The sequence below is a fragment of the Pelmatolapia mariae genome, linkage group LG12, assembly GCF_036321145.2.
Source record: "Pelmatolapia mariae isolate MD_Pm_ZW linkage group LG12, Pm_UMD_F_2, whole genome shotgun sequence".
In the NCBI taxonomy this organism is placed as follows: domain Eukaryota; kingdom Metazoa; phylum Chordata; class Actinopteri; order Cichliformes; family Cichlidae; genus Pelmatolapia; species Pelmatolapia mariae.
This window is the reverse complement of record NC_086237.1, coordinates 19642416-19666900: the sequence shown is the minus strand read 5'-3', so window position 1 is coordinate 19666900 and position 24485 is coordinate 19642416. Positions and strand designations below refer to the sequence as shown.

The 24485-nt window shown below is 42.0% G+C and overlaps 1 protein-coding gene across 1 annotated transcript in view; it reads left to right on the top strand.

Moving 5' to 3' along the window:
* The window catches only part of LOC134639489 (uncharacterized), a 92559-nt gene extending 68345 nt beyond the window's left edge, over positions 1–24214 (top strand). The window contains exons 2-8 of the mRNA XM_063490704.1: positions 8099–8136; positions 13800–13920; positions 16122–16234; positions 16590–16638; positions 20865–20995; positions 23437–23847; positions 23953–24214. Coding sequence (XP_063346774.1) covers positions 8125–8136; positions 13800–13920; positions 16122–16234; positions 16590–16638; positions 20865–20995; positions 23437–23847; positions 23953–24189 — 1074 coding nt within the window. The 5' untranslated portion in view covers positions 8099–8124 and the 3' untranslated portion in view covers positions 24190–24214. The remainder of the gene's footprint in view (positions 1–8098; positions 8137–13799; positions 13921–16121; positions 16235–16589; positions 16639–20864; positions 20996–23436; positions 23848–23952) is intronic.
* The last annotated feature ends 271 nt before the right edge of the window (positions 24215–24485 follow it).

Sequence of the window (24485 nt, the reverse complement as noted above, 5' to 3'; positions counted from 1 at the left end):
AGTGTCAGCATCATTGTTTTCTCTATTTTCCACAATGATTTGAAGTGAATGTAAGCGCCACTTTCATTAGCTGCGGTTTCCTCGGGCACTGCTGGTGTTTAAAGATGCTTCTCCCACTGCTGCTAGATAACATTTTATTTACAGTCATGCCTTCCTTAGCAAGGACAGTATTAACAAGTTGTCATTTCTGCCACGCCTGTGGACAAACCAATACATTGTTCTCATTTATCTATCAAGTGCTTGCCTGCTTTGAGTGAGTGGACCCACGCAGGGTCCTTGTTTCAGCACTGCTCAGTCATCTCCTGTACATATTTCTATTGTCAGGCAAAGCCATACACACTGGTTGAGACAGTGTAAATCATTGCCTCAATAGCCAGCGAAGACAGACAGAGGTCATGTTAATTTTTAGTTAGAGCCAGAAGTTACAATATGCTGCTGAGGTCAGCAAATATCCTCCTGCAGAAATATGAGTATCACTGCAGATAAGCCAAGATTGAAGCAGTCTGAAAGTACAATAAAATGGAGACCTTAGCTTTTCTAGTGCTTTTACTATTAGCAACTGATACAGAAGAGATAAAAATCACCTAATCACTTTTCTCAATTAAAGAATACTATGCAGAATTTCAAGTCATTTGGCTTGTAGTATTTGAGAATGGTAAGAAAAGAGCACAGATAAGATTATTGCAAGGCAGAATTGGCTTAGAGCAACTTTCTTAGTATTGTTATTATTCTGCGACTCTCTCCCCAAGTGCTGCTAATCAGTTTCATGTCTTTTTTTGTCTGTTTGTGTTGTTTTGTTTCTCTTTTTGTTTTTTTAAAGGACTTGTGTGAAAACAATCATCAATCTCAACAATCAGTCAAACTATAAATAACAAAAGATCTGAACCCCACGTGCATTGTCTCATTCGCTAGACTAATCCTCAAAAAGAGCAAAATTTTGATGAGCTAATTTGTTTTGCTGCTGACTTAATTTGATTTACTTATTAATCACTAACCTGCTCTTACACTGTAAGGGTTGAAGTCATACGTCTACCTCGCTTTGCTGAGCTGTAGGCAAACAGATCAGCAAACACAGCTCTATGTAAGGTCACAACTGTGTGGGATATTGTTGAAAAGAACATAGCGTTCGACCATGAAACTTAAAACGGCGTTCACGGCGCTGGAGTGAAAAGGATCAACACATAAACCATGTCCTTGCACGTGGCTTTGAATTCGACACATTTAGCGGCATCGTCCCATGCACTGCACAGAAAGCGCTTTGGAAATTATTTGTTCATGTTCTACAGTTGCATTAGAAAGGTGGGTGCTGAAAGGTGTTCTCAAGGTGTTGGTTTTTGTTTTTTATTTGTGATACTTTATTTATCATTATACTTCTGATTAGATGAGATGAAGCCTACCTGTACAACAGCAGAGAGAGTAACTTCTTTTTCTTCACACTCTTGAATGTTGGTCATCTTTTTTTTTACCAAAAAAACAGAAGGGTGTGAGTCAGTCAGTGACGACAGCTACTAGGTCAGGTATAAACTTGTGACAAGTTTATACCTGACCTCTCCTAAGTTTAAAAAAAAAATGTCCAGACTTTGACATGACAGAGTCCCCGAGTTTACCTCTTAGTGACTTTTTTTTTGTACCGTACCTCCTTTGCGATGAAAGTAGTACATGTACATGCCTTCGGGTTAACTGTTAGTTAGAGTTAGTGGGAAAAAGAGAGCTACCGAGACAGCCCCTCACATCTCTGTTCCCTTCAAGAGGCTAATGCCTTATTTATAACACTGCACCCCCCCAGGTGCACACCTCAGGTCCCTGCACAGCCCCTTCTCTTCCCCACAGGTATACTCTGTGCCTGTGCCTCGTACTGTGCTACCTAGCGCACCTTCACATGCCTTTCCTTTCAACATCCCACTCCTGCGGCTGCATGAGAGGAAGAAGTTGGGGAGAGCGATACAAAGACTCTGCGTGACGCACATACAATCTGCAGACTGAAGCGGTTTCACAGCCATGGTCTCCGATGTCTCGCTGCAGTTCTCTCGTGTGTTGGAGAAAAAGAACTGAATCCCCTATCCTCCAGCCCTGCTCACTCCCGCCGAGCCGAAGAAACACCACAGAGGAGACAGAGAGAGCGAGAGATGGAGAAAAAGAAAATGTGGAGGAACACTAAAGAGATGGTGAAGTAGAATCGGAGGGGAGGTGAATGGAGAAGACAAAGAAGTGGTAGGGGGGTGTGAGGAAAAAAAGGGAGATTGAAGAAAGCATGATAAAGAGGGGAAGAAATAGAGTCTCGCTCTTTTTAAACTTGGAGATTCTCAATCCCTTCTTCTCACTCCAACCTGCATTTCTGGGTCACTAGAGACATTTAAACTGCACTTATAATTAACAGCTATTTTTAAACAGGGAGGGAGAAGTGGAGCGGTGGCGAGGTACAAAAGCATTAAAATTGCCCCAGATTCGCTATTGAATAGGACACATCAAGGCAATATGCTGGCAGATCAAAGTGAGCGAGGAGAAAGGAGACAGGGCCGATCAGTGGGGATAAATTGTTCCCTTTATAATGGCATAAGAATAGACCTCTTTGCAGCTGAAACAATTTAATAACTGCATTCATTACCTCTGTCCAGCTTGTCTGTCTGCTGCACAATGTGTAACCGCTTTACTACCTCTCTTTGTCTCTCGTTCCCTCTTCCCCTTTGTTTTACGAACTTATCACTTCATTCCTTTCTTTTCTTTATACTCTTTACACATCCTACACCAAGTCCAGCATCCACTGCAACCTTTCCTCTAGCCCCTGGAACATTCTTCTCCTAAATGTTCCAGCAGTAGCTACGGTGGCAGAGTTTCCACTGAGCCCATGTGCTGCAGGCCCCACAATGAAGATGTGCAATGTCTGACACTCTTGGAATGAGAGCCCTAATAGAAGAGGAAGCGGTTATCACAGGGCTCCCCCAGGACCAGCCTCTGTGTGCCTGACGCTAATTATGGCGCATGCAAATGAATGTGCAGCATTAAAATCAGGAGGAGCCTGCCTGCCTGACTCTGTGTGTAGAGGGGTTGTGTGTCAGTGTGTGCGTTTAGCCGTGTATGAGTGTGTAACTATCATGTTTGTGTGTGTCTGTGTGCATGAGCGTGTGTGTGTGCGTGTAAGTTCACAGACCATTTGCTCACAAATAAGCTCCCATATTCTTACATATGCACACTTTAAGTGCTTGCGCTTGTTTGGATACATATAGGTGTGTGCACAGTTGCATGTAAGCGCATAGTAGGAACGAACCGTTAGGCCAATATCCCTTTTACCTTTTCACACCTCCAAAGGTGCAGATGCTTAGACCCATTTGTTCTTTATTGTTTTATTCAGCAGTATAGACTCAAGGCATAGGCCATGCATCAAGGATTAGGATGAAGAAACAGGTAATAACGCAACATCTCTGTCTCATTCTTTCTGTTCCCTTTCTCTCGCTTTCTCATGCAAAGATGTGAATCCCGGCACAGAGGATCTCACAAGAGGATTCCTATAAATACATCTCCCTCACATTCACCAGCAACCTCTCCAAGAGGGCGTCTTTATTAAAACCATTTTGTCTTCCCTGTGTGCCCTTTGTATGCTAGTGTGTGCATGTATGTTTGTGTGCGCACACATACTTTTAGTATATGTATACCTGCATAGGTTTATGAGTGCATTACTGCATGTGAACACTGTGAAAGTTTATGTACTTTTACTGAATTTATTATTTGAGAATGTTTTATAAGTGGCATCTTCATGTGACAGCCTAGGTCTGTTTTCCCATTGTTTGTTTCCGTGTGACTGTGTGCACTTTTGTGTGCGTATATGTCTGTGCGCACGTGTGTGGTATATATGTTGGCCATCTTATCTCCCCATTAGCCTCTTGTGCCCTGACCAGTATTCCCTCTCTCCCCTTCCTGCTTTCTCTAATGGGTAATTTAGCCATGCTCGCCTGACATCTAGCCTATTCCTTGTTTAGTTGCCATGGCTACGCAGGCCTATGGATTGCTCCCTTGCTCCCCTGGCCTTGCTGTGGATGCTATAGATGTCTCAACTATTAGAGGGCAGAACTGCTAAGCACAGAGCGCACACTTAGTCTCTCATATATTCAGTGTAGAGTGTGCAAATTAAAAATTGAGCACTTTGTCTTGAATATAGATTCGTCTCTTCACAGAGCAAAATCTCGGACTCCAGTAAGTAAAGTCATCGACAGAAGTCGGCTGGTGAAGCCAGTGGTTTTGCTGTTTGTTTAACAACATTTTTAAGGCATTTTAAAGGCTACATTTATGTGTTTTGTGTGTTTGTGCATGTGTGTACGTGTTTCTTTTAACACTGTCACTGCACTGAACACAGTACTCTCAGTTAAAGCCGAGTGCACAATAAGTGATGCCTGTGAATAGCATGCTTTATACTTCAGCATGCCTTCCAAGGTCAACCACATTGTACCGAACCGAGCGTAATTCATCTGCAATATGATGAGAGAATGCTAAAAACTTGAGTGGTCTCTTTTTATTTTTATTCGGTGTCATGTAAGGTAATGTCTGGTATTATAGTGAGCACTTTACTATATTTTTACATTGAACTGCTATGGCAAATCTGGGCCTGATTAGGGGCAACAACCTGCTGACAGATATGACCCTTTGGTACTCAAGAAATAACTTAAATTCTCAACCCAGACAACTACAGAAGTCACACAACAGCAGAGTGGAAGCATAAATGCATGTTTGTGTTCACTTTGTGCATTTTTATACTTTTGGGTGGTATTGATTTTTTTTCTCGTTTTTTTATTGTTAAGTGTATAACTTGCAACACATTTCAAAAACTGATGCTCTTTCCTCACAAGAAACTTCATATTCTGCCATCAGTTTTGTGAGGTCACTGTTGTAGTTGCAGTGACATACGGCAGATTTGCTTTGTGTAAAACTTACACATAAGTATCACATGGAAGAATGAGAGTTGCATTTGAGTGAGAAAAAAAATCCAGATTTAATCCTCATGTATTTTGCAGGACTTGCAAGTAGTAAGGGTGGGGTGGGGGGATGGTGGGGGGGGGGGGGGGGGGGGGGTTACAGCAAGGGGCTCAGGGTCAAAACAAACATCTATGCTTGAAGTTTTTATGCTTTTGCAGAAGATCTCGTTGTCTTTGAAGTTTTCACTACTGAGAGCTAAGAAGAGAAGGAGAGGCAAACAGGCGTAGAGAGAGTTAGGATAGGGAGAGCAGCGAGGGAAGGAGAACAAGTTAAAGAAGTGCGAAGCCCTTGAGTTGAAACTGTGCCTGCCTGGGCCTACAGAGAGCAGATGACAGTAGCTTTGGTTTCTTTTGCGGAGCTCACAGTACTTTTGCCTTACATAACCCCTCCCATTGTGCTTTTTCAATTATTTGGGGAGAAATCTTAAGTATGCATTTAAAAATGTAATGCTTTCATGTATTCCAAAGTAGGGGAAGAAGAGGGGGCGCATCACAGATCACGCAGAAAGGAGACGGCACTGACAAGTTTTCAGAATATCGACAATTATAATATTCTATAAGGTATATCAGCGGAGTTTAACATTGTGCGGGAGTGTTTTGGGAAAGAGAGAGGGAAGATAGGCACTCGGAGCAGATGCAAGCAGTGCAAACTCAGACATTCTTATTTCCTACCCTTCCCCCAACCCATATTCCCCCTAAGGTGCCCCTTTACTCCCCTTCTCCCCTCCTTCTGCTTCTCTGAGAGGTTAAAGCGCACCTTCCCACTAAAGGGCTCTGGGGTCATGCATCTGCATGTGAAATGTGAACCCGCTGACATTCCAGGGCAGCCCTAAGCCGTGCAGTCCTTTTGTTCACCAGGGTGCCAGTGTCAGGCCTAACAAGCCGAACGAAGGTCTATGTGAGCGCAGAAGGAAAGATGGGGAGAGAGGTCGGTGTGTTGTTGATGCGCTCTCCAACTGTGCCAAAAACAACAGGAAAGTTATGGTTGTTGAAATGGTAGGATAAATTCTTTAATACCAGGCAACCTCCTAAAACACTGTTACCACGAGCTGGAAGTAACTGCAGAGGATATTTCTTTGGCTATGTTAAAATTGTGTTTCCTTGAAACTGACACTAGTTTAAGACAAGTGTTGGTATCAGAATTGATTGTATTCAGATAAGGTATTCAACAAGTGTAGTAAACTTAGAATCTGGAACACTGAACCTGGTATGTTTAACCTAACAGAAGGCTTTCAGGCAGACCGTGGACATGCACACTCTTTTAAATCATCCAGCACACAGAGGTGCAGGGCTGCAGTCCTTTCAGCGTCTGAATTGAGTTCTGAGGCACAAAGGGCAGCTATTCACCAGGCAGTGATGGACTTCACACTAGCCTTTATGTCCTCAGTGGCAGGCAGAGAGAGAGAGAGTGGAGGGGGGTTGGAAAGAAAAAAGTTTTGAGGAATATGTGCAATACAAAACAGAGAGATTGTTTGGAGGGCAGGAGCATGGATTGTGTAACATTTTATTAGAAAATATTAATATATTTGATCAGCGTGAGCACAAGGTTTCTGTGAGATATTTGTATTGTTCCCAGAATTAGTAGTGTCCTTTTAGATCTGTTGTAGTATTTTAGAGAAAGGCTCAGAGAACATGGTGCAGCCTCAACAGGTGTCAGCAGGTGCTAAAGCAGCATTACCGTTGTTTTTACATTAATCTAAAAGAATTACATACAAATGCATGCACTATTTAGAAATAATATCTGTTTTTTTCTTTGAAAAGAAAAAAATTATCTCTGAGTTTTAAGAAAATCATGCCAAACCAGAGCAAGGGTCCTGTGTAGAAATCTTATCATATGGTCTAAGTGTCTTGATATTTCTACCAGTTTAATTGGGACTGTATCTGTCAGAAAATTCGTAGTGTGTCTCATTCGATATGAAGACTGAGCACAGAGTGTGCACCTGTTGTTCCCATTGTGAATCTGATTTATTTGACCTCATGTCTAATCTGTGATGTATCCATCCATCCATTTTCTTACGCTTAACCAATTCAGGGTCACGGGGGTATAACTGGAGCTTATGCCTGCTGTCATGGGGCTAATAGCAGGACACGCCCTGGACAGGTCTCCAGTCTATTGCAGGGCTAACACAGAGAGACAGACAACCATTTGTGCTCGCATTCACACTTTTTGCAGTTTAGAATTGACAGTTTTCGGACTGTTGGAGGAACCCACACATTTGTAGGATCCTTGTTCTTTAAAATCTCTGAAAGACCTATGTGCCCTGTTGTTTACGCCTAAATGTTGGTGTGTGTGTGTGTGTGTGTGTGTGTGTGTGTGTGTGTGTGTGTGTGTGTGTGTGTGTGTGTGTGTGTGTGTGTACGTGTGTGTGTGTGTGTGTGTGTATAATTTTCCCACTTACACTATAAATGCTAAAAATTTCATAAAACATATTCACAAATGATGCTATGCAAACATGCATGTTGTTTATCATTATCATTATTATTATTATTGTGATTATTATTATTATTTTTATGATTATACACTTTCACTAAGTCTAACATATTGTAATTGGCCTTACACTCCCATCCTGCATTCCTTCCCCTGGGGAACCCAGTCCAGAGTGAGTGATTCAGTTAACGTTACTACATTAGAGCTGTCCATCCATCCGGTCTGCTTTTCCAAACACATTCATCCCAGTCCTAGTTAAAACACTGGGGGATCTCCAACACTCCACCTCTATATACCCCCACCCCCAAAGTCTTTTATGATGTCCATAAAATGGAAGAGTGCAGCTTTACTTGAACTAATAATATCTGAGCTTACAGGGCTGTGATTGATGATCTTTAAAGCCAGCCCGATCGGTCTCATCTTTCTTCAGATTTTTATCACTGACTTGTTTGCAGTCATGTGCAATCACAAGCACCGGGAGAGGTAACAAGTGCTTGATGTATGATACTTGAGCCACTTTTGTCAGCTGCGCATTTCCCTTCTCTCCCTTCGTTTTTGTTTTTTTTTTCTTTTCTTTTTTTCTCTTCTATTTTAACCTCAGTTTTCTATATTTGTTGCCTCGCTTGAGTTGTTGTGGACTGTTTGGTTTACTGTGTTCTCTCTTCCTCACGCTGTCTTTCTCTCTCTCTCACTTGGTTTTTTTCAGATGGTGGGAATGTCTTCTCCTGGGGGATGGGGCAAGAGGTAAGCCAAACATTTTTCCACTTTTGGCCCTGTCGGGATTGGCAGACTTAGAACTGGACTCCAGGCTTTTTTGTTCATGTCATATGTTCTCTTTTTGTCATTTTAACTGTGTCCTGTTTTGAGATAATTGGAGAAAATTGTAGATTAAAACATTTTAAGGGAATCTGTCTCCAAGCGCTCCCTTTGAGCACTTAATATCCTTTATGGTGTGCCAAGAATGCACATCTATTTAAATTCTATAAATCACCTTTATAGGCTCTGCTGTTTGTCCATTTCAACTCCTCTGCTTCACATAGGCAGAACAGGAAATCCTCTTTATGGGACCCTCTGATGTTTATATATGAGCATGCCCCTTCAAATGTGCATAGCCAAAAGTATGTGCATGTGTGTACGTGTGTTAGCTGGCCCCGTCCTACTCCTCTTTTAGATAAAAAATCCCACCTGTCACTAAGGATTGTTCTGGCCTTTTATTTAAGATGTTCTTTAAAGAGCTGCATCATTACACAGCCCTCAGACAAAGCCCACAGAGTATAAAACCTAGGCCTACCTCAATCTCTCTCTTCCCATCTCTCACTTGTTCTTTTTCCTCTTGGCTCTGGTGTTTATCTGTGGGGATGTTTGAAACCATGGCCAAAATGCGATCGTGTTTACAATGTGACAGGATGAGGCTTTGCCAGGACAGTGAAACAAACATGTAGGTGAAGGTTAGAGAGGCGGCGCAATAAAAATGTTAGACATCAGTTGTTATGAGCTTTGACGTGTGCCTGGCTTCTGCACTACGTTCTTACATTGCAGGATGGCTCCTAGTCTAACTAGACTCATTGGGTTTTCATAAGCATTGTAATGTCTTTATAAGTTTAAGTTAGTCTCTGCAAGGACACAGTGTTTTTCTTTCCTCCATGATGTTCTTTCTCTCGTCGAGTGTCCTCCCTCACTCATCCTCTACTGCTTCTGCCCCTCTTTCCCTTCCATTTTTCCCTACTCTTCTTCCATCTCTTCTATCTTCCTCTTCTCTCTTCTGTCTTGGAGCCATTCTGATGATTGATTGTTTCTCTGTGTAGTCTGACAGGATGTAGCACACTCTCGGCCCCTGGGGCCCCCGACAGACTGCACCACCTGATTAAGTCTCCCCCTGTAATCAGCCGCATAGTGCCACACCAAAACCACTCCCGTCAACACATTAAAAAAAATCAGAAAGGTTCCACCTTCTGAGAGATAACACTTTGTTTTTTTGCACAGGAAGAAGTGAAATGAGGGGACATCTTAAACTTTTTTTCTTTAGTAGGCTGATATCTTCTCTCTGGGGCTTAAAGGCTCTTATGTATCAGTAGAAGCAGAAAAAATGAAAAAAACAAAAGGTCTTAAACTTAATAAAGTTCTCTTGCCTTACCAAGGTAAACCCAGACAGCTATAACCCTTTTAAGGGTAGTAATAGTATTACAGATAGAAATCTCATTGTTTTCCTCCTATTGAAACTAAAAGACAGACGGCCTGCTTGGTATCGCATGATTGAGGTGAGAAGGAATTTGAATGATGTCAGAGAGCAGGTGCCACAGCCAGAATCAATCTGCTAACAGAATAACGGTGGTAGCAAATAAGCGTCAAGGCAACTAGAGAGCTAAAATTGATATATCATTCATTTTGTGGAAGAAACCATTGCTTTGACATACACCCCATTCTTTGGATTAAATAAATAACAACCGAACCCAGTGTAACTTATTTCATGACCCTATTGCAGGAAAATATAGAAAATCTACATTTTAAAGCCTTGTGTTGTTTTGTGATATCAATTGTGCAATAGCAGGGTCAACTGACTTAATTCCTTAAGTTCAACAACCTAATCAAGCCTTGTAGGAGTCTTTCTACAGCTTGATGGCACCTCCAGTGTACACCATCTGGTTCAGGGGTTGCCGTCATGACGGACACCAACCATCTTGCAGCCCCCGTCTCTGTGCAGTGGAGGCACAGAACGTGGCCCACTCTGATTCAGTGTCCCCAGCCTTTCTTGGACTGCTATTCTGCAGGAGCGTTGAAAAGCTCCTCTGCCTGACGAGCACACCCTCATTATACATTTTGGTACTTTAGGGTTGTCCAGCATCCTCCTGGACCACCTGATCCAACCTCACCAGGTGGGGAGCAGTTAACAGCTCAGTTCCTCCCTTCGCCCAAGTGTCCAAGACATATGACTATAGATCTGATGATACAGTTACAAAATCGATCACCTACCTCTGACCTAGGGCATTCTTGTGCCAAGTGCATTTAGGAATACCCTTTTGCCCTAACATGGTGTTTGTAATGGATAAACTGTGGTTAACAAGGAAGCCCAACAACAAAACGCCCCTCAGGTCAGATTGAGCAGGCCATTCCTCCCAGTCACAGGCCCCCAGGTCACTGTTATTCCCTACATCCTCTAGGGCAGTGTAGTGCTGGGCTGGGCCACCTTCCAGCATCATGCCTAGGAACTCCAAGAAGGTTGAATACTCTGAACTCTTATTCAACATATGAGCGCTAACACCCATTCCCCAACCTTAACGGTGTAGGGAAACAACCCTCTTAACGTGCAGGCACCAAACGAGAGGAAATGAGAATGAGATGAGTTGCAAATTACAGAACATCATTACCAATGATTTTAAAAACTTTAAAAATCCTTTAAAGAATTTTTTTTAATTGGGCAAAATTGAGAATTACAACAGAAAAGTAATGTATAGCTCCAGATCAGTGTGGCTATTTAGCCTGTCGACTGCAATCCTTTATATAATGTAATGAGGGTGACTCATCCAACATAGTAAATAATAAACAAGCCATCCTTATGGTGGTAGAAGCCCTGGGCCTTGTTCCAACACAGTTCAGGCCTCATCGAACCTTGGGCCTATTCCAAATTGATGCTAATACAGTTTGGGATTCAGCTGTAAACTGAACCTTTTTCATTCTATAGATCTGCAGGTCCTTCCCTGCACTGAAAGTGTGTGAAAGTGACTATGCAGGAGTTTGTTTGTGCATTAGTGTGTGTTCATGCATGCTTGTGTAGTGTGCGTTTATGTATTCTCATTCCCTCAAATGTATGTGTACATAGTGTAAGCATCTTTGCCTGTGGGTGTGTTTGGTATTTTCACCATGCTCACATTTATATCTGTCTATGTTTTTCCTTTCCCTTCCTGCTAATGCCATCAGTACACACATTGTGACTGATGATAGTCGTTGCCACACTCTGATGCTCTACTGCTTAATGTCCTTTTTGTTTATTAATTAACTGCAGGACATACAGGCTGAGAGACACCTATTGATTCTACTGCTGCATTAATTGATTTTGTGCTTCACTAGTCATATTGTTGCTGCAAGATCATTACGAGGCCTCTGTGTTGTCTTTGTGCTGGCGCATTATGTGTTGACATACTGTGTTGTTTTTAGTTTTGTGGGTAAAGTGTTGACTGTGGTTGTCATTTTGAATGGATATGTCTTTATTTTTATTGTATGATGGAGAATTCAGAACAAGTGGGTGCTGTAATACCCTGACAACCAAAGCCCAAGAATGCACAAATGTCACATAAATAGTTGTACATTTTATGCATTTTTGCAGTCACAATTAAAAACGTCTTTTGATTGCTTTTGCCATTAGCAAATTACCAGTGTCACCTGTGTTTTGCATGAAGACAATGACAAGTCTACACTCATCAAGTGCTCACTAAGTGGTTGTGAAACCGTGTGAGTCCCATGCAAACCATTAATGGAGACAGTTGGTTGTCTAAAACTAAATTCAAAGTTGCACCATTGAAACATGTTGGTTTCAGCAGGAAATGCTTTTACTGTGTAACTTTTTCGAGCTACACTTTCACTTAGAGGTTAATTAATGAGTGTTTGCAGATGAGACGGCATCTTCCATGCAAACTGTGGGTAACTACAGCAATTTGCTAGTGATCAAAGCAATCACAAGGTTTTCTTTTTTTAGTGCATCATTCCTCTTGCAGAAGACACATTTTTTCCATAGGTAGCAGAGGTTGCCAGGGGTCACCAACTGGTCTATAGGCCAGTGTGGCTAACTTCTTTTCTTTCATGCCATATGTCCTGTACCTAATTTGTTCTACAATGTCTTTGTACTTATTAAGTGAAAAACACAAGGAAACAAGTCCTGCAGCATGTTCTCCAGTTGTAGCTACATAAATTCTAAAGCAGCAATCTGAGCTGAATTCTCTGATAAACATAAGAAACACAATAGCATGTGCTCTAATTACTGTGAAAGGAATTGAATTTGTTCATTAAACCGATAACTCAAATGAAGTATAAATTAAATCTTGTGATTTTGTCAACTTCATACACATGCATGTTTGCAATAAACACAATAAACCTGGATTGTACTGTAGAAAGTTGGCTGACATCTAAAATGAGGTGAGAGTGTTCTCCGATATAGAGCAGTGTTATTCTATTATTGAAACAAACACATTGTAGTGTTTGTGTGTATCTGACTGCCAAAGGTTCCCTAGTGAGTCTGACCGGGGGGTTACAGTGTAACCAAAGCATCTGTCTCCTGCTCACCATCCAGATCAGCCGGTTCAGCTTGACTGGGCCCAGTTGTCTTGGTTTCATACTGACGACTGTCTGGGAAAGGTCTGTCTGGGGTTCAAGTACATTAAAGTCATCCGTTCCCCTCCCACTGCGCCCCAACACAGATGGCTCCAGATGCAGCTGGCACAGCATGGAGCAGCACCTGACAGTGCTCATTCACTCAGACACACAAAAATACACTTAAACAAGTACAAACACATGCAGAAGCACAAACACATGCACAGACTCAGGTATGGACACATGTGTTCACTTAGTGCACCTAAATGCAAGTAAGCTTTCACAGGCACACTCTGATGGAAGCACAATGACATTCACACCTTAAATACTTAGATGCACACACTCACAGCAGGAACATATGCTGCTACGCATCTACAAATCCTCACAGTAGCGCGCATACGAATAACCAATTAAAGACTCCGATTACTGCATGGCGCACACATAGACTCAAAAGTAACCCATACATATTGTGCTCACTTTCAGACATATGCCAGGGCATGCCGATGTGCACAGTGCAGAAAGCCTTTATCTCTGCAGGAGCGGAGAGGAGCAGGGCAACTGACAGGAGTCAAACTGAACACCCTCACAATGTGTAACAAACAGAAAGATGTAAATTAGGAACAAAGCCTTCTTTTGTACTGTGGGAGATGCTATGGCTATTAAGGCTCTGTGCTGGATAGGGGTGGTAAATGAAACACAAAAAGAAGTAGACTTATGAATGATGAAAAAATGCTGTGTGCTTTTTTTAAAATAGTGCTTCCTCCTTAGAGACAGCGATTTGAACCAAGATGAATTGCCTGTTGCCCATCTCATTTATGCAGTACACAGCAGATATTATAACAGTGCTTTACAGGAATGCGCTCATGATACTCAGCAGGTGATCTACAAGTCCTCTTTGACAAATATAACAACCGTCTTTTCATTTTTGCAATGGCAGGGCAGCATGATTTAACAGATGAAAGATAGACTTACTGCTGCCTGCAAAATGGTAAAATTATAGGAATAGTTAAATAGTGACACATCCTATCTGCAAGCAGTGAAATGGCTTTTGTTTTAATGTTTATTCTACTTCTGTAACTTACACTGTATCGCTATTTTACTTGCAGGGACAGCTTGGACTCGGAGAGGACAGAATGCATGTATCGACTCCTTGCCTTCTCAACTCTTCACAGCTTTCTGAGGTCTCGCAGATACGAGCTGGGGACAGCTACAGTGCAGCTGTCACAGGTGAGCCAGACATCCAAAATGCAATAAAAGACCACTGTTTGATCCTATCTTTCCTGCGGCTGTATTATTTTGGCCTGAAAGCATTAAGTCCAATTAAATAACATTACTTAACTAAAACCCTCAATGTCTAATTGTCACTGCAAATATCTCTCATTGTGATTAAAAAGTCCTAAAAGTTGTATTCACTCTACGTAATATATAAAAACCACTTATTAACTTGAAACCCTTATTTTCCCAGTAGTACCCCTCACTGTGGCTTTGAGCCATGCAAATTTTTCATCTACATTATTTCGTTGAGTTTTAATTAACACAACAAGGATTCAGTGTCCTCAAATGACATCACTCGGAGCACAAATTCAACCTCATTAGCTCTCAATATCTCTTAAGCCAAATGAAACTGCACAGCACTGCACCCAGTTTCAGCTTCTTCCGTTAGGTGATATACAAAATGAATTGATTTGTTATTCGAGTAGTTATCCCTAAACTACCCCACTCAGATCTCAGACTGCCCCCATAGCAACTGAGAGATAAGGAGGCACACCATCTTTGCACGTCATCTTTCCCTCTGGCCTGGTCGTCTTTACTGTAATTCCTGAAAAGCTGAAACTCTTTGCTAAGTTTGAAAACAGGTAGCGCTAGATCATTTCTTAACTCATCTCTTATTCGTTATTTTCTCACATGCCGCTGCTGGGAATCATGTGCTCGCTTTTACATTTACACCACTGCAAAGTGTCAGGCAACTGCTTCTTCTTCAGCAGGAATTAAAGCGGTTACATGGCCAAGGTAACATCTTCTGAATAAAGAGAAAAGGCAGTGTAATTGTTTCAAGTGAAAGGCACATTTACATGCTACTGCTATGCTGCAACATTCAGAGAAAAGAATTGCCTATTGTTGAACGGAGACGTCTGCTGGCACTGCGTGCACGGTTTCACTAGAAATGCCACCGGTTCATTAAATGAGCTGCACTCGCCATATATTAAGTTTGTTCCATTTGAATTCTTGGCTCTCTGAAGACCATTTGGCACATGAAGCCATACCTGCCTGTGGTACAGTTATGTCTTTAAGTGATCTATAAAATGTTATTATTTAAAACAAGCGCTTTATGGATTGCTTACGAGACATGCTTAGCACATGATTGATCTGACCTTTCACAGACTGTCGTTCGTACGGAAAACATCAGCCTTAACCTTTTTTAGCCGGATTACTCTGCCAGAGTCGGTAAACGTGTCTGCGTGTTTGTATTTTGTGTGTATGTACATGTATGTGTTAGTGCTGCATCTGTTGTAAAATGCCATCCAGAAATGCCTGTCTCATATGCTTTTATAAGGTTTGCTTCACTGAGATGAAAATAATACATTACTGATTGATTGATCAATCATGTCTGAAAGGGTATCTGCGTCTGCATGTGTGTGTGTGCGTGCGTGCATGCCTGTGTGCGTGTGTGCCAAGGCTATGTACAGCTTGATGCAGAATAGAGATTGATGGAGGCTTGCCGTGAGGAGGATACTCAGTTATCTCCTTGTAATTAAAATCCACCTCATAAAGATTATTGACTCCCCCACCACACAAACCAGCAGGCTCCCTCGCTTGGCAGGGTTTGCAAAGCGCTTCTTAAAAAATGAAAAATAGCATATTAAGCAGCACATATTTCCCATTTATGCGGAACATTTAGATGTGGTTAAGTTATCGTAATGTGCAATAAAACCTGGATGTGAAATTTGTAATCCACTTTGGAAAATTGCTTACTATATTGCTTTAACATCCCCTGAAAGAGCTTTTGAGATGTGTGTGCCAGGTTTATTGTACGCCATAATTTAAAAGTCCTCAATGCAGGCAGTAAATATAAATTTATTAGTGGTGGGTTTAAAAAGCCAGACTGAGTTAGTATGAGTGGATGCTGGAGTGTTTGCAGTAGGTGAGCACATATTATGTATACGTTTTTTTCAATAGGTGCCAACTGAGAATGTGTTCTCTCCATTCAGTAGTGAGGGAAGAAAGTTGAGCTCATGTGCACGTGTGCGTGTGGTAAAAATGTGATCAGGGACTGATGTTTAGGAGCTGCTAATACACTAGTTAGAATGAGAAACAAAAAGCCTGTAAGGTCATTTTATTTTTCATATTTTATTTCTCTTGTGGCACCGTGAAATTGCATGTGTTCTGGTCTATCTTCAGAACTTTTGCCTCTTTTTTGCTATCTTTAGCAGGTGAAGATCTGCTTCTCTGGGGTCAGATCCCCTGTGTTTCCCGGGTCACATATCATGCAGGCCCCAAAGGGCTCTGGACCCCCCAGCCTTTTCCACTAGCTGGCCGAAAGGTGCGTTTGTGCCTCAAGGTTTTCAGAGAAATGATTTTTATCTGGATATTTGTAAGTTCTTAAAAGGTAAGTCCACACTGCATTGCTTTCCATTGATTTAGAAGTTACACTTCCTGCAGTCTTACATTATGACCTCATCTTGCACAAAGAGCTGTAGATCAATGCTATATTAAGTATGAAAATATGTAACAAAGGTCTTAGGCATCTTTGTGAGTCTCATTTCTCACCATCTTATCCTTTTATTCAAATTTACAACATCAGGCAATTTTTGGGGAAAAACGTCAAAGCTAAGCTATGTCTTTGGAATTTTCGCACTACTTTAAAATTTAAAAACATTATTTTTTTTTTTTCGCAGGTGATCAATGTTGCTTGTGGTGCATGGCACATCATGGCTCTCACCACAAGTGAGTAACCCGTCATCATTCCCAAAGATTCATGTCTCTCCGTTTAATTGATCTTGGGGCAGTTAGACTGCGTCACTAAAGATAAGCCAGTCAACCTCAGGTATTTCCTCTCTGCACTGGTTTCCTCATCCTTTTCTCCAAATGATGTCTTGTTCCTCCTCAAAGCCCCTCCTCACTCACTTTCTCACTCATCGAACCATAATTCACTTCAGAGGGAAGCATCATTAATGCACAGTAGGACCCAGCAGCTTGATGTGTGCTAATTATATTGTGTGTTTTACACGCTGGATGACTTTTGCTTAGTCAGTGATGAGCTCAGTCTCTGGTAATTGTTTTTTGGATTTGATGAGTTTATAAAAGCCTGTCTGTGAGTGCGTATCTGGGCATGTTGCACGTGTGCTTGTCCGTTCATGTATGTGTTAGTAAACGTGTGGATGGCGAGACTTTACTCATAGAAATCTACATTTATGTGTGCCTGTGCTTGAGCAGTCTTGTATTAAGGCCATGTGCCTAAATGCACAGCCTAGTCTGTTTTTTACACATAGCCAGAAAGCCAAGATTATTATTCAGCTCTGCACATTATACGCTTCTGTGAACTTAATAATGATTAGCAAACAGTCAAAACCTCGAGATCGTTCTGACACATTAAAACTACATGCAGTTTTAAACTCTGCCATTCCAGCATAACACTTTGACATGCGCATTCAACCATGACACTACACTCCATTACTTGCTTGCATTCTTCACAACCAATGTGATCCTTTTTAGTACTGTACATCAGTCTGTGCTATAGCAGCCTTTGGCTAATCACACTGATTGGAGGTGTCCTTTGGCTCACCTGGGGGCTTCCAATCCTATTAGGCCAACAGTCCTGAGCCTAGCGTACCCAGCAGCCGCTCGTGTTTGATCACTGGTGCTTAGAGCCCACACTTGTCCTCTTATGTTGGTGTTAAGGCATGGAGGAGAGGAGCAGCAGGGTGGGGTTTGGAGGGGGTTAAAATGTGATCTCCTTAACTCTCTAGGGGGGCAGAGGGGAGCTCGGTGCCCCACCTCCCTCACTGACACTCCTCTGCGCCTCCAGCTGGAGCTGGTCTTTAAACTTCTGATGTCATTTGAAAAGCGGAACACTGCAAAGTTTTTTTTCAGGCAAAAGAGAAAGAGATGGAGGGACCGAAAGAGTGAAAGATTGAAAGAAGCACACTGTGAAGAGACGGTTGACTGTATGTGTCTATCTTTTTGAGAGTGTAAGACGTTTAGAGGTTCACTCAAATTTCTCACATCACTCCCCTCCTCCCCTCTCCTTTCTTAATCTTTCTTTTTCTCCCTCTGCACACCTGAGCTGATTCCACCAGGCCTGTCACCTCTGTCTACCTTCTTCCTAGCTGTACCACATACATTACCTCCCCTCCATCACTTCCTCTCTCTGCCTTCTTTCTGACTGCTATTTTCCTTCACTACATGCCCATCACTGTGTCTCTCTTGTGGCTCTCCCTCTTCTCTCCCCCTGCTGCCCCCCCCCGCAACTCTCTTCTTCCCTGGGCCAAGAGCGCCCAAGAAGAGCCATGTGTTTCCAAAGTGGACTGGATGGGAAATCGAAGCAGGGCTTCTGTGTTTATCAAGCCACAGCTCCGTCACCTTGCTCCTACTCCCGTCTGGAGGCCCCGGCAAATTGGTGACAGCAACAACAACAACCCTGCAGCACACATGCCCCCTTTTCCCATGTGCACATCCATACACGCAGTTACACACTCGCACACACACGCACACATGCACACAGCATAGCACCTTGGCCTGTTTAGTTTTATTGCTGGTGTCAGGTGAGGAGGTGGAGGTAGGAGTGCTGTCTAATGTTCAGCTCACACACACACACACACACACACACACAGATACACTCACACACAGCTATTTCCACCCCTGCCGACACCTTGGCTAACAAGACCTGTGAACTGCAGTGACAGAACTCCAAGACTTGTCAGAGTCCCACTCATTTAATGCCAAGACCCGGCCCCAGCTCTAACCCATCACAGTTTCTGTATGCACACCAAGCCACATTAGGCTGCACAATGATATACAGGATGTGAGTCTGTGCTACTACTACTACTGCTACTTCAGGTTAATATTGTTTAAGTAATACCTTTACTAGTGATATGTATGGTAATTCTTTTTTATTATTGTTAAATCAACAGTGTAGTATAATATCAGTGTCGAGGTGAAATGTGTCATGGTTCCGTTTAACTTTACCTTCAGCTTGCACCTCATTACAGTGATGTGCATCATGATTTCTTTCATCTATAAATGTTTGAATGTTTGCTATTACTCTTGCCTGTCTAGTTGCACGTGTGACAGTACTGTAATGTGTCTGTAAACCTGCTGTACCCACAGGCATCTTTATCTGGAGCATCTAATAGTCTTGGGTCATTACAAGTAGTTTTGCATGGAACGCTGCCCCTTTTGTTGCATGTGTACAGGATGCTTTTTGCTCAATATCTTTTTCAGTGCCCCCTTTCTTTGCTTTGACGTTATCGTGTAAGTGGAGAATAAAAGAGAGTTGACTTGGGGTAGAGCCCTGCACGGCCTTGCTACCTTGGAAATTAACTACACAAACAATGCCTTGCCATTGTGCCTAAGCACTTACAACGATGCCATTTAAGAGCGTATTGATCTACCCAATGCAGGGTCAATCATTGGATCAATGGTGTGTGGGTTGGTTGGCTCGAAGGCTGTTTGACTGCATGAATGAATGGATGGTTGGATAAGGAATGAATAGGCGGTTGCATAATGAATGGATGGATGGATGAATATATGGATTGATTCATGGGTAGACTTTAAGATGGATGCATGGAGGGCACCGGTGTCGGGTCTGCACAGAGATGAACTTGTGCAGTTCTGAAGATGTTACTTGCTTGCTGTATTTTGTGTAAGACTCACTTCTGTCCTGTACACCTGCCACCATTAAACACAGCCTGACACTTACTGCAGGTTGAAGTTGATTTGTTGTGAATCCTCCACAAAGAAGCATTTCTTAACATGAGGTGATTTTTTTTAGTTATTGCTGATGGGGGCAATTTTATATTTAAGCCCAGTAGGTATAGTAGATAACTACCTCCTATTTACCAAAATTTTTGCTTACCTGGATGCAATATTAAGCTGAAATCGTTCAAGTAGTATTAGTGAAACTGAAAAGTGAGAGACTGAGAGATATAAATTAAAAAGCAGTCATTGTCATTAGCATGTTCTTGGTGGATTGTTGTGATGTGTTTACACCAGGGTTGATTGACCTAGTTACCCAGCCCCTGGCAGCATACGATGGAGAAATGAAGATAATGCAACACAAGGGAGAGAGTTATGTTGCTTTATTATTCTTATATGTGAGGCACTTGTGAGTCTGTGTACCCACATGCACAAACTCACGCACACACGTACACACACACGTACACACACTGAAGTGATGATCAGGCGCTAAGGGGTCGCGCCTTGTGACGAAGTAAAAAAAAAAAAACGAAGAAGAGCTTATTTAAAATTCTGTAAGAGATGTCAATTGTGCCCTCTGCATATTTCTATGGAAAATTTGTAAATAGATCCTTTGTAAATAGCTTCTCTCTTGCCAATCACCCTGTCTGCTCTGTGCACAGCAGCATTAAAAATTGATCCTTAGCCGCACCAGGGTGAAATGCTAACATTGCTGCCAAATGACTGATTAAAAAGAAAAACCTTTAATCTTTGCTTAAAAGTGTCTACTGCCTTGGCATGCCTTTCCCTGTGCTCCTCTATCTTCCAACGCCGTGAAGGGAAGGAGGGGGTCGCCGTGGGGGAAACGGGGTCACGCTTCATGTAGAGTCAGCGCTGTACAGTGATATAGCTCTAGAGGTGAGGGATTTCACTAAGAGGAGATCCAGGAATCAACATGCATTGCTGTCTTCTGAATTTAACCTTAAGCCAGAGGTTAAAAACACATTTGAGCATTCCACAACAGGAGCTGAATGTGCTGTGGCACTCCTGCTAATGGCTTGTAGAAAAAAGAATTGTTTCTTCCAACTTAACTATTCAGGTTAACAAAAAAAATCACTGGGGCTCTAAAGTTTGACACCTCATTTAGCAGCACAGAATTAGAAACTGACGCCCAGCTACTCTATATGATGACTACAGAACATACAAATGCAGTTTTAGAACATAAAAAGGTATTATAACGTATATTGAAATTGCTGAGAGGTGTGTTTGTGCTTCAGAGAGCAGAAAGAAGAACAGACAGTGTGCTCACCCAGAAACTCAAACTCACTTCAGAGACCTTCCTCACTTCAGAGACCTTGTCAGAAAACCCTCACCAATAGAACACACAGAGAAAGAAAACACAGCACAGGTAAGATAAACATATCTCTTCTTTCTTGCACTACAGCCTTTTTATTGACTTACATACTGTAAAGCTAAATCTAACTGACTCGCTAACCCAACAGCTCCCTATCTCTTGCCGTGGATTTTTCCTGAGTGATATCTTTCTCTTCCACACTCCCTGCCTGCCTTGTTGACATCCTCATCGTCCGTCCATCATTTGCTGCTCAAATCTGCTTTGCATTTAATAGTTTCAGTTTCTTTATGCATGTTGTAAATGAACATATCAGTAGTTTATGATATATATATGGAGAGAGAGAGAGAGGGAGAGACATAATGTATATACTATGGATACAATAGAGCAAGTTTTACTTAAGTAAGCAGCACAGTTGTGAAAACATCAGAGTGAATATATATTCACTTACCTCTCAGAATATCAGTGAAGGCCACTAAACTGTCACGCAAAGCCACACACACACACACACACACACACACACACACTTCCGCCCCTCCCCGTCTCTCTGTCATTCAGGTGTTTACTGTCATTCATACTCAGGGTTTTGTATAATCCTCTCACCACACCTGAGTGCTCCCCACTCAGTGTCACTGGATTTACTCTCTCTCGCCCCCCTTGCTCGCTTCCCCTCTCCTCGAGCGCGCAGCCTTTTTCATTTTGCATCGCAGTCATTCTTTTACACATGCTGTCATTTCTTATGTAAATAACCACAGATAAAAAGACAGTAACAGACATTTTAAGATTTACACACACCGCTCAGCGCGTATGTTTTCAGTCATCCCCTCTCATCAGCCAGTTTGTTTGTAGAAGTGTCTTTGCCTGTAGCCATAAATTAGGGGTTGTGATTTAACTCATTGAGACAAAAGAGAAAGACAATGAAACATGCATAAAACAAATGATGTGGAGAAGGTGAGGGAGAGGGAGAGCGAGGGAGAGAGAGAGAGAGAGAGGCGAGGAGGGTGTACTGAAGGCAGAAATGGGCCAGTATGTATTTCTGCTCTACTTTCACTTCGGGAAGGCTTCATTAAGAAGTCTGTTTCCAGAGCACAGCGGAATCTTTACGCACGTACATGTGTGTGCGCGCACAGGAGTGTGCATATATTCGTAGTTTAGTGTGTTTCAGAGCCCATGCACATACATGTGCATATATGTGTGCATGCACATAACATTATTTGTGTGTGTTCAGTGAGAGAGATGTCCTAAATTATTTACACCCAGAACTCTCTAATTGGTATCAAGTTTTTAAATGGGGTCAAATGAGCAGTTCCATGCTGCTTTCTCTCGCCTTAAGTCTGTATCATTACATCTGGAGCTACAGTGCAGCTATTTCAATGAACTTGAACCTCTAAATGCTGTATTTGCCTATTGACTGGGGCTCTACTCTCAGACTGGAGAAATACGCTGCACCAGGCTCATTTAGAGGAGGGAATGTAACTGTATTTTTCCACCGTCTGATAGAGCTGTTTTAGTCCATCTACTCATGTATGTTACTCTGTAAATGTTCTGTAAGAAATTTGTTGAGTCATAAACATCAAAAAAGAGGTGCACACACACAAACACACACTCAAAGCCTTAGGCAGGGCACAGAGATGGTATTAGATTTAAGCCCTCTAATAAAGCCAATTAGAATTACACTGCGCACTGATGAAGGCAACCTTTCCAGGGAAATTCTCTCACCTCCATATATACACATCTAAGGCATGCAGCATGCACATGCACATACACATACACACATCAGCTAAATATTTAACATTGCCAAATATCTCTTTGTTTTAAAGGGATTAGATACAGTTTGTCCAATGTACCATGTTTGGCCTCAGTGTTGTTTTAACAGGCATTTCTAGAAACTTAATTTGCTTTCCTGAATCAGCTTTCCCCTCCCAGTTTTATGTCAGGGCGGGAAGTGTTCCTGGCAGTGATGATCTTTTACTGGGCAGAGGTACTGCAGCACTGGCACAGATGTGCTCCAGGGTCTCTCAGTACAGAAAGAGAAAGCTGAAACTTAAATTGTCAAAATAATAAAGGGATTAGTGACTGTAATGTGATTGCTGAATTTTAAAATGTAGTCCATTATAGCAGAATGACAAAAAACAATAAAGTAACCACATTACTGTAATGCCATAGTAATGCATACATTACTGCCAAACATGAAGAACATTACATTGGCTTCCCAGAAATGTGCACAACACTAAGTTTCAGCAAGTCTGGAAGATTTGGATGAATTGACAGAACATAAGGTGTTAGTCTATATTTTTTTTAAGTGACTCAGACAAGTGTTCATAAATGAGCACATTGTTGACTGCAATACATGTTATATGACAAAGATAAATATTGATGTATATTGCTAAAATCCTCAGTTTCCTATAAGTTTACTCTACAATGAAACTGACTGTACAATATTACTACCCATATCACAGTAGAAACAACTTAAAAGATTGTGTGTATCCACCTGACAGGGCTCCAGACATGTCCAACACAAACTGGTTCAAGGTCCGGAAAGTCCAGAAGGCTTTGAGGAGCAAGAGACAGATGAAGAAAGTGAAAGTGCAGAGGAAAAAGAAAGACATGAACAAAAACCATACACAGATGAGGCAATGTCTGCAACAGAAACGGATGGGACAGGAAGTGGCCACTCATCAATCAAATCCAAGCATGGGGATGATACAGAGGGTTGTCAGACAGCAGTGCGGTTTGAGCCAAGGAGCAGAACATGCAGAAATAGTCAAGGCAGTCTTCATGTAGTCTTCACTACACTGCATCTTTTACCTAGGTCAGACGGCAAGCAATGCAGGCCCACTGCTGGCACTCTCCCCCAGCTATCAAAGGGACAACAAGCTCAAAGCAGAATTTCATCTGGGGCTCAAAAGGTGAGAGTTATTTATGTAGTCATCAAAAACAAAACTACAACTCCAGTTTTTCCAGTTTGTCACAATATATTGTACTTATATTTTCATAAATCTTTATCTTTTCAGAGAAGATCATATCTGACCAAATCAGTCCAAAAATCTGAAGGCGACAGCAGCATTTTGCAGAGCCCCAAGCTCATGCCTGCACCCAGACCTCCTGTGAAATGTCCTGGAACTCAATTTGTAACCTCTTGTCACCATCCAAGAACGGGACCACACAGTGGCTTAAGTCTTCCATTTACAGATCTTCTTCAATCTCCAGCTCTGGACAGCAAGTTCACACATTCCCTTCCTCCCATTTGAGATCGCAGATTGAAACCTCTCTTTCTCAAACTCCTCCTTCATCTAAGCCATTTAAGTGAATATGTATGCAGCTTTTTTTTTTAGTTATCCTAAACATGTATATTTCTTAACCAAAAGCCATAAAAAAAATCACTGGCTATGGAATTGTGCTCTCTGTTATCTACTTGATAATGGATGTAAAGCTAAATATTTTTGCTTGCAAAAACAACCTTCTGCTCTGGAGGAGCTCTCCAAAACAGAGTCCAGATGAGCATTAACAGGGTCCAATTTACCCCTGTGATCACACATTCTGATTT